At 34.0% G+C, this 10,729-nt stretch overlaps 1 protein-coding gene across 1 annotated transcript; it reads left to right on the forward strand.

Annotated features, from left to right (window-relative positions):
- Positions 1-8,052: 8,052 nt before the first annotated feature.
- Positions 8,053-10,463, forward strand: LOC135223185 (uncharacterized). Its single transcript, XM_064261692.1, has 3 exons — positions 8,053-8,155; positions 8,861-8,968; positions 9,888-10,463. The coding sequence occupies exons 2-3, from the start codon at positions 8,863-8,865 to the stop codon at positions 10,241-10,243; spliced, it is 462 nt and encodes a 153-aa protein (XP_064117762.1). The 5' UTR covers positions 8,053-8,155; positions 8,861-8,862; the 3' UTR covers positions 10,244-10,463.
- Positions 10,464-10,729: the final 266 nt, after the last annotated feature.

The following is a 10,729-nucleotide window of genomic DNA, read 5'->3' on the forward strand; positions in this document are numbered from 1 at the left end:
TTAGATTGAACTGATTATGGCTGCTTACTGAACAATGTTGCATTCCATGTTTGATTATTGCCATATAAGAGGTCCGCTGTTAATTCCGCCGGCACCAACCTTCTACATCTTGAAGAAACGTTGTAAAAGTCAGGGAAAACTTAAGCGCGAAGGTAATTCCAGTGAAAGTCAGTTTGTCTTCTTTGGGTGGGCGGGGAGGAGGGTGGATTGGAGAGGGGTCGTTTGTCATGAAATAATGCATATGTTGAATGATGAGCCTGTGAACTGCAACTAACCCTAACTAGCAGCTTTCTTTTGTAATCTCAAATAACCGATTCAATGTCCACAAGAATGGACTTTTCATATTTTATTATGTCATTTACATTCACAAAGGGGAAGAAATTTAAATGAGAATCATTTTTATCACTGGACATATTTTCTGCTTTTTTGTAATTGTAATTGGTTTAAAGCTAAAGAAAATCGTTAATACCATTTATTAGATTGGCCAAATCATTTTTAACTAGCAACAAAATCGATCTAAAAAAATAAGCTAAATGACTCTACGGTAAGATAACGCCATATTTTGAGCGCTATTGTCAAGATGCTTTATACTAAAAGTTCTCTCCACGCGTGTAAATTTTCACGTTGAATACAGCTATTTTCTTTTCTTTTGTAACGCCTTATACCTCCATGCAATTAGACATGGATATCAAACTTCCTTTAACCATTATATGTATTTTTTTCTTTAAAGAAAACTTTTACGAAAATTATCCTCGAATTATAATATCATCGGAAATCACATCGAAGGAAATCAAATGACTCGATCTCATCTGTCACAATCACAATACAAGATGTCAAAATATCTAGAATGTTTATAGCAAGCAATATGCGATACTAGGAAAGCATTTACAAAGTTTAAGGTCTGATTTAAACCTGCTGGTGCCAGAGCTACCATACTATAACCATGAATTGATTTTTAAGGTGCTATGCTATGTCAATTTCTTTGACATAACATAACATAACTCAATCAGCCGTAGTTAGGTGATGAAGATCTGAAGAGATAAGGTCAAAGACAAAGAAGATAGAAAGATATTTGTGTTGCGAGTTACTCCAACAAATAGATGCTGAAATTCATTATGATGAATTAGTCTCATGCAATATTAATATTGGGCGAGCGAGATACCTACTTACTATTCTATCGTAGTCTCCGGTCTACTAAGAAATATAGACTAGTGTAATTTGACTGGAAGTCAACGGAAATGTTAATATTAAAAATATTTTCTTGAGCACTCGTGTGAAAATGGAAAAATCACAAAACCATGAAACAGACCTTCAGGAATGGATGCCTCAACTCATTAACTTTTCTGTTACACTCAAAATAAGAATAAACGTCAGTAAAGATAAGAAATAATAATGTAAAGAAATTAATACCTTTTAATGTACTTTTGTAGCTTCTAGAAATTAGATGACTGGGAGGTACGTCTGCTGTAATATGGCTGTAAGGATTAAACATAGTCTAATGTATACAAAAACTTTTTATAACACATAAAATATTGTTTCTCCAACTATTGATGTCTACTCCTAAAAATTTCCGATTTGTCACCCCAATTTCATTGAATGAGATAAAAAAAACCTTACGTTTTTTGTAATATATATATATATATGTATATATATATATATATATATATATATGTATATATATATATATATATATATATATATATATATATATATATATATATATATATATATATATATATATACGTACCAGATAATAAAAAAAAACGTTTCGATCAAATATTACATTTATCTACATAAAAAAATTTTCAGTAATGAGGCGATATAACAAAGTTTTTATAACAATGAAGAGAAATGGATTGCACACTATAAACTTTTGTTACAATATCTACATTGCCTGCAGTTGATAATAAATGAAGTAAAAAAAAAAATTTTTCGCCATCCATGATACCATCCAGTATAACACTCATAAATGCCTAAACTTACCCACACTCTCCTGATCGTCACATAACCTAATCAGCATACTGTTTTCTACCTTAGAATGACTCATTACGACTCCAGACAAGGATTTCCAAACAGCAAAGGAACAAGCTACTTTCATGATGGGTATATTCTCAGTGGCATCATCAGCCAGGCTGCTAATGTAAAGATAAGATTTTCTGTGGAGAGTGGAACGACATTGTTTTCGTTGACGTAAGGAGAGAATGATGCACTTTGTAGGCTGTTCAAGGGTACCAACAGAGAGGAGATCTGCTCAAGGTCAGTAATGTTATTCAAATTATTTCATATTAGGGAGGAAATCCATTCATTTACATGTATATGTATAAGTATATATATATATATATATATATATATATATATATATATATATATATATATATATATATATATATATATATATATATATATATATAAAGTCCCAAATAACGTCATCTATCGATATATATATATATATATATATATAGTTATATATATATAGTTATATATATATATATATATCATATATATATAATTATATAGATATACATATATAAATTTTAATACATATCCTAAATATTACTGAATGTTTTCTAGGAGGATAACTTATGTTTCCCCTAATGAAGTGGTTATTTCTCTATTAAATGAAATGAAAATAGGCAGTGAAACAAATAGCCAGGAACATACTCACTTCCAAGGATTTAAAGAAAGACGTACATGATATAACAAATTTCATTTATGCACTGAATTTTAAATGAAGGCCTCCTGAAAATAATACATCGAGGCAAAAGATTTTTTTTAATCACCATTTTCGAATAAATAAATAAATAAATAAATAAATAAATAAATAAATAAATAAATAAATAAATAGCAACAAAAGATGCTATTTTTACTTACATATCAGAGTAAACCACCCATGAATATTAAAATCCCAGAACAAAACAGTGACTCACTGAAGGCAGCACAAAATCTTCTGAAATTCAGGAAATGCTGCGTCATCGCCCTCTGTATGTAAAAGAGCACTTGCGAAGTTGCAGTTGAAAACGAGACCTCTTTTCGCCTCTCCATTTCCTAACCAAATTTTGAAATCTCGTTTCTTCCAGTTCCGTCTGACTTAAGCCAGATATAGCACCAGGATAAATCTGCATCAGAGTTGCCAGCGTGTCTTTTCTTGTGTTTTATTTCAGGTGTATCGGGACTTTAATTATTATGAGCATAAATATTTTCCTCTTGTGGGTACTGATGATAAATGTATATTTAATGCAAAGCGGAGAAAGGGTACAAAAGTAAAATTGAAATACCATAATCGACAACTCAATTTCCATCCACCTTACTTCCTATAATCATTGGAGGGTATCTAAAGGCTAGTAGCCAACTATAATTTGACCATATGCATTCTTCCATTCCAAACTTAAGTAACTTCACCATAGATAAGTTCAATTTCTTCATTCAATAGCACTCTTTCTAACCATAATATCGTGGACTGCTGATTCTGAAAAAAAAAACCTTGTCTAGTTTTGCCTTTAGTTGGTGTTATGGTTAATCACCTTAGAAACAAAGCTAAGTAGTTAACCACAAGAGACCCCGTATACCCAAAAGTTACAGTTGCCTCTCTCCCAACGTTGTAATTAGGATTAAATTGGGGACGAAACTCCTCGCGGATGACACGTACAGTTGCAGATTCTTAATCCTGGGACATTAAAAGAAGGCTGCATAATCTAAGCCATCAAAAGGTTCCATCTCCCCTAAAGTAATTTTCCTATCACTCCCTGAATCTAATTACTAGTTGACATTCGCGACGTCCATATTTAAATGGAACACATGCATATAACTTTTGCGACATCATAAACCGACAAACAAATACACTGAACCGAAAACATTGAAACTCTTTGTTTAAGGGAATCTTCTACGAATTTAACAGCCGGTGAGCTTTTTCTTGGTGCCGGGGACGCTGGATGGTTTTAATCCATTCCAGTTGGTCTCTTCCCATCCAGCTGTCCAGTTTCTTTAACTTTACCTTTTATTCACCTTAGGTTCACACTGTAGCTATGCAAATATTACTAGTGGTTTTTTAATTTCTTTAACAATTTAGCATATGCATCAGAACCTTCTGTGTACAGATATTACATAAAAATTAATACACAGGATGAGTAATAATAAAAAAGGGTAACTAAGTTAATCCCCTTTTTTCCTTTATCAGGGACTTGAAAGTCTTGGTCAGATGAAATTAATGGAAAAACATGTAATATGATATATATCTATATATAATAAACAGAATAAAAGAACTTTTAACTCCCATAAAACGCCCGTATATCTCTTTCGCCATCGCTGACTTTTTTGAAAAGGGTATATATATATGTATGTATATATATATATATATATGATATATATATATATATATATATACATATATATATATATATATAATATATACATATATATACATTCATACATATACGTACATGTGTGCGTGTGTGTGAGGTATCATCCAGACAACAGGTATGCAATCTGAATAAAATGTATAAGAATAAACTTTTATCTTCATAAAACATCCATATAACTCTTTCACCATCGCTGACTTTTCTGAAAGGGGTGCATTAGGCGCACAAGGACAATGGTTTTATAACAACAATCGAATGTAAAGAGGGAATTCCGATTGCACAAGCCAAAGACTCCGACAGCTCGCTCTCTCTCTCTCTCTCTCTCTCTCTCTCTCTCTCTCTCTCTCTCTCTCTCTCTCTCTGAAAATAATGACACATGCAGTGACCGCTGTGGAAATATTGGGTCAAGCGAATTCTGTCGACAATAACTTCATAAAGTCATTATCAGAAGCTCAGCAGTCAATGTCGTCTGCATTTGTGGAGGAAACTGTACATTGTCTGTCCATTGTCTCCTTCGATGTTATTGGTGGCTGGAGCATACCACCGCATTTATTGAATTCATTTGCTTTCTATTGGCAGACGGTCAGTGAATGAGTTATATTCATGCACTAAATGCAACGTACAGTTATAACACGAAAGTTGTTTGGATGTTTTTTATGGATATTAGGGAAGTTTCTACGGCCGAAAGGGGTATCTAGGAAACTGTTACATATCGCAGAGACATTTAGGAATGCTGAATGACTGACAGTAGCGATACGAAAAATGCATCTTTGGTTTATAAGATATGTTATGATTTAAAGGGATGTTTATCTTGTTTGGATGGTTTATACTAGTGTTGCTAAGGGTAATTCTACGGTTTAAAAGTATATATATAAAAGGCATGCTTGTTGGATTTATAGGATTACCGAGGATAAATGCTCCGTTTACATTAGTAAACAGGACGTGTGCACGATTTATAACGACAGTAAAGGAACTGAAACGATTTTTGGGGACACTGGGGATTATTGCTAGATTTAATGGGATACTGAAGAGGTCTAGGTATATAAGGACATAACTTCAATTGTCCGATTTATAAGGACACTAGCGTTATGCATACGATTTATAGAAAACGTTAGGATATCAATACGTTTTATAAGGACAGTGGGGATATCTCTACGATATATATGGACACTAAGGATGTATCTACGATTCAGATAGTTATTACGGTTGCTGCACAACATTCATAGAGATACTGGGGATATCTGTATGATATCCTATTTAAAAAGATACTGACGAGCTGGTCAAATCATTGCTTTCTGTGAATTTCCATCCCCCGTAAAAGCTATTTCAGATTGCTTCTATCTGGTTCTTCACCTGTGCATCTCTGTGATTTTAGGACATGGCTTCTGTGGTTCTACTGCCATTCATTCCAAGTTGCGGTAAAGAGATTTATGCAAATGACAGTTATGGTTTCTCAGTTACACTTCTCTTTCATCTGGTTCCTATCTCCAGTGATAATTAGAAGCTTGTTTCATATGGTCGAACTACATGTTAAAATATTTACACTGTGGCCCATGCAGTCATGTTGTGCAGGATGTCTACTAACCAGTAGGATATGGTAGCCTTATGTCCTATCCAGTAGGCTGTGCTTGATAAATGTCCTTTCCAGCTGAATGTCCTATTCAGCATGTTTATGTAACTAAATGTCCTAAACAGCAGTTCGGCTGGTCAGAATGTTATTAGAAGGAGATGTACCCACATTAAGCTTACCACAAGTTTGCATTCAGGTGATGATTTAAATAAAAATAGTTGTAACTAGTTCTTACATTGTTTTCTCTCTCTCTCTCTCTCTCTCTCTCTCTCTCTCTCTCTCTCTCTCTCTCTCTCTCTCTCTCTCTCTCTCTCTCTCTCTCTCTCTCTCTGGTTTCTCAGTGGGGTGACTACGAAGACCGCGAAGCACGATTCCATGAAAATACTGTTTTTTTCATATAATAACTTAATATAATAACTTGATGATAATATCCAGAAGAAAAATTATGATAAAGGCAATATGAATCACGGCGCCAGAAAGATTGATTTCGAAAGCAGCTAATAAGTGAGATGGTGAAAGTGCGATGAATTATTCATTTTATGGAAAACGTAAAATCTAACCAGTGGTCACTGTCATAAAGGTGTTAAACCCAGAAAATAATTAGGAAAGTTCCAAGAAAATTAGATGTAATAACCACTAACGTTCTTTGACAAAGTTTTCTCGTTATTCCTCTGTTTCCAGGTTTAATTTCATTATTACCTTAAACTTCCTTACATTTTATGTTTCATATATCATCCTAATTTTTTAAATATTTTATTTTTATTCAAAAGTAGATCCAGTCATACACTGCAGAATAAATTTCCTGACTAATTTATCCTTGCACGAAAATTGACCGCGCCCTTTTTCATCTCTCTCTCTCTCTCTCTCTCTCTCTCTCTCTCTCTCTCTCTCTCTCTCTCTATCTATCTATCTATCTATCTATCCATCTATCTACATATATAAGTAAAAAAAATATATATAAACCTTTATATTTATACATATATATAATATTCACATATATGTATGTATGTCTCTGTGTGTGGATGTTTGCCGGGGTGGGGGGGGGGGGGCGGTTGGAGTGGAGGGGTTGTGCATGTGCGTGTGTGTGCATTACGCCAAAGAATCATGCATATCTAGTTCTTTAGTCAGATACATATCAAGAAAAAAAAAATAGATATTGTACCTTATGAGAAACTCCATTTCATAACAATGGCTTTTGTTCTTCGCCATAATGAGTGATTTTTTTTTCGGTAGGTAAGCTGATCTCAAGGCCTTCCGGTTTGCTCTCTGGGATATTTGGGTGCATGCACAGTCAGATTGAAATGTCATGATTTTTTCTAATCTCTTATTTTTTTATCGTTATATTACCTTTTAGCCTTATTCCCTGCATTGTACCGTTAGGGTTAATAATATATATATATATAGATATATATATAATATATATATATATATATATATAATATATGATTATATTTATATATAATATATATACATGATATATAATATGTATATAATATATATACATATAAGTGGTATATATATATATAGTATATATATATATATATATATATATATATATATATATATATATACATATATACACGCAATGACAATGTATAGGATTTCAACAGGCATATTTGCCAACAACATCTAGCTATTCTTGGTGGTCACCCATCTAAATAATGACCAGAACCAGCCATGCTCAAATCACACGTCAAAAAAAACAGTATTTTAGTGAGCATGTCACTGCCATAGGTTACATATGTATGTATGAAAAAGAGGAAAAGAGGAGACAGAATAAAAAGAAAATATCAAAACCGTTAACTAGCTCATGATTTGAACTACTGAGCTCGTTGCCTTCATGAAAAGAAAAAATGAAAATGGTAAAATCCAGTTCTTACTTGAGCCACAGATTTTTCTTGCATTAAATTCTGATATCCTCCGATGAGCGCCGTTATCCGTTTTGAAAAATGAAAACATTTGTTTTAATGGTTACTTTTGGTCGTCGATATTTCATTTGAACTTCGTGCACTGAGCATTATAAATTAGAAACTGATTATATTAGTTAACCTCACCAACAAGGAAGATGATAAAAAATAATGCGAAGTAAGTAAAACTTGCAATTGGTAACTTGTCCTTTGCAGTCTCTTAGTCACTTCCTGCTGCTCTCAGGAATATATAAAGCGCTTGAAGTCTTGTCAGACTACCAGTTGTTCTGTCACTGTGGCAACAAGGCTTCCAAACCAACCAGGTATGCTTGTTTCTACGGTTGAAGCAGCGTGAGTTTGTGCGTGTGTTCTCGCTTGAGTGACAAGCTGTTACTCTCCTTATACCTCTCTCTCTCTCTCTCTCTGTCTCTCCCAGAGGCTATCTTTCTCTCCTTCCGCGTGCTGCTGTTATGCAATTCTGTGCGATTGGGGAATTGTTCAGTTTCTATTTTATTTTTCTCCCACGTTTCGTATTTGAAAGCTATGTAATGCTCTCTCTCTCTCTCTCTCTCTCTCTCTCTCTCTCTCTCTCTCTCTCTCTCTCTCTCTCTCTCTCTCTCTTTTAAGTATGTGGTTGCTGCCTTACACGTTTGTGTGCGTGAAAGTTAGTGTGTGTATATATATATATATATATATATATATATATATATATATATATATATATATATATATATATATATATTTGTGTGTGTGCGTGTGTGTGAGTGTGTATATATGTGTATTTAAGATGTCTCAAATTATTTCTCACTGATGGGCTTATGCGTATATATATATGTGTGTGTGTGTGTGTGTGTGCGTGTGTGTGTGTGTGCATGTATATTTAAGATTTATCAAATTATTTCTCACTGATAGGCTTATGCGTATGCACGCAAGCTAAAATACCGTGTTATTTCCATGAAAAAAAAAGTCCCTCTCATCATGAGAAATATTAGACTAACGATCGTCATGCCATCCTTTCCCCTCCACAGTCATGAAGGTCCTGATTGTAGCTTCCCTGTGCGTCGCCGTGGTGCTTGGTCAGACTCGCATCCCACCGAAACCAACCACTCGCAAGTTGCCTGCTGACATTCTCAGAGGTATGGTTTGTTTTCGATTTTTTTTATATACATTCTCACTAGCATGTTTATGGCTTTCTGATAACAATGAATATGTCCATTTTAATTTTGTTTTTACTGATAACTGTTTTTTTTTTCCTGAGAAAATTACTATGCTTTTTTATTTTTTTTAGCATCCCCATTTCCATATTTTGCACATTTATGTTTCGTTTTGAAAATCACGGAAATAACCATTTCCATTTTAACTTTGATCTTATTGATAATTAATTTCTCTGAAACATTTACAATAATTTTGGGGGGATTTTTTTGTCGCATCACCATTTGCATATTTATTTCGCATTGTAAATAAAGAAAATGACTGTTTCCATTTTCATTTTGTTTTTACTATAATTATAATTTTTGTGGTATCCCCCACGCATATTTATGGCTTTGTCCATTTTCATTTTTTTTAGGTGATTGCTTTTTATGAAAAAATTGCCATAACTTTAATATTTCATCTTAAACATTGGATTATTTCATAAGATCATATTTAGGTTTTATTCTTTTTGGCAACAGATTATGATTTTTATAATAATTTCACAAGAATTGCTTTATTCTAAAATGCATTTGACTTGTATAGCCTTATATATAGTAGTAGTGAAAATTCCTATAAAAATCAAAATTCATATAAAAAAAGAATAGGAATTAAAATTGGTTCGCCATAGAATGGAAAACTAATGCTATAAGTCTTAAGTCGCATGCAAAATTCCTGTAAAAAGAGAGCACAGAAATTAAAATTGGCTTTTAATGATATAGAAGCGCATGATACAAAACTGATAAAAAGACAATATGTCAAGGAAGACCTAAATATGTCTTGTACGCTTCAGCAATGTGATTTGGACGACAACAATTCTGTTAGACATACAGACAAACTCATTATATCATCTTCCTCCTACAACAGATTTCCCAGGCGCTTGCTTCGCATCCACAGCCTGCAGGGTCTTCAAGGTGGGAGAATCCTGGCCTCTGACTCCCTTCTGCGGCAAAGCCACCTGCGTGAAGGAGGGAGAAAGGCTTCTGGAACAAGTGGAGGACTGCGGAGTCAGACCAAAGGAGACCCCAGGATGCCGTATTGCCAACGAAGCTGATCTCACAAAGGCCTTCCCTGCATGCTGCCCCGTCTACGAGTGCCAGGAAGGCGCCACTCTGCAGTTCCCAACTGAGGAAGAACTGAAAGCTGCTGCACAAGAGGCTGCTGCAAGGGCAGCAAGTGCTCTCCAGGGCCCCCAGTCTCCCCCTGCCGCCCCTGCAGCATAAGCACTCGAAACTCACTCGCTTTTTTAATTTCCGTACACATGGCATCATTAAATCATTAAAAAAAACAATGAACGACAAAAGATCCTAAGGTGAAGATTTTATTGTGATTTAACTTCTCTTCAACCTGATTTGAAAGTTTGCATTTGTTCCTGCACAAATATATTTTCGTAATGCCACCCATGTGATTCTAAATACCAAATACAAATCACTACACAAATTATTATTATGTTTTCATTCATACCTATTCAGATTTCAGTGAATATGGGTGCAACTCTAGTTCTTTTTTATTGTGTCTGCCAATGTAAGAGACCAAATAGGCGTTAGCTATAAGTTTCGCCTAAAAAGATGATTAAATCTGAATTTCTAAACTTATACCCAAAAGTCTGGTAGGCATTTAAAAATTCTATTGAATTCTATGACAGCTACAAGTAAGCGAAGACTTTGTATGAAGTGTTTTTAATGGAATTTATTCTGTCCATCTAAAGG

Source organism: Macrobrachium nipponense, chromosome 20, assembly GCF_015104395.2.
Source record: "Macrobrachium nipponense isolate FS-2020 chromosome 20, ASM1510439v2, whole genome shotgun sequence".
NCBI classification, from domain to species: domain Eukaryota; kingdom Metazoa; phylum Arthropoda; class Malacostraca; order Decapoda; family Palaemonidae; genus Macrobrachium; species Macrobrachium nipponense.

Excerpts from the sequence above, each read along its gene's own strand:
- LOC135223185 (XM_064261692.1), top strand. The coding sequence starts at position 8,863 with ATGAAGGTCCTGATTGTAGCTTCCCTGTGCGTCGCCGTGGTGCTTGGT. Across the intron at positions 8,969-9,887 it reads GCCTGCTGACATTCTCAGAG|ATTTCCCAGGCGCTTGCTTC; the intron begins GTATGGTTTGTT and ends CTCCTACAACAG.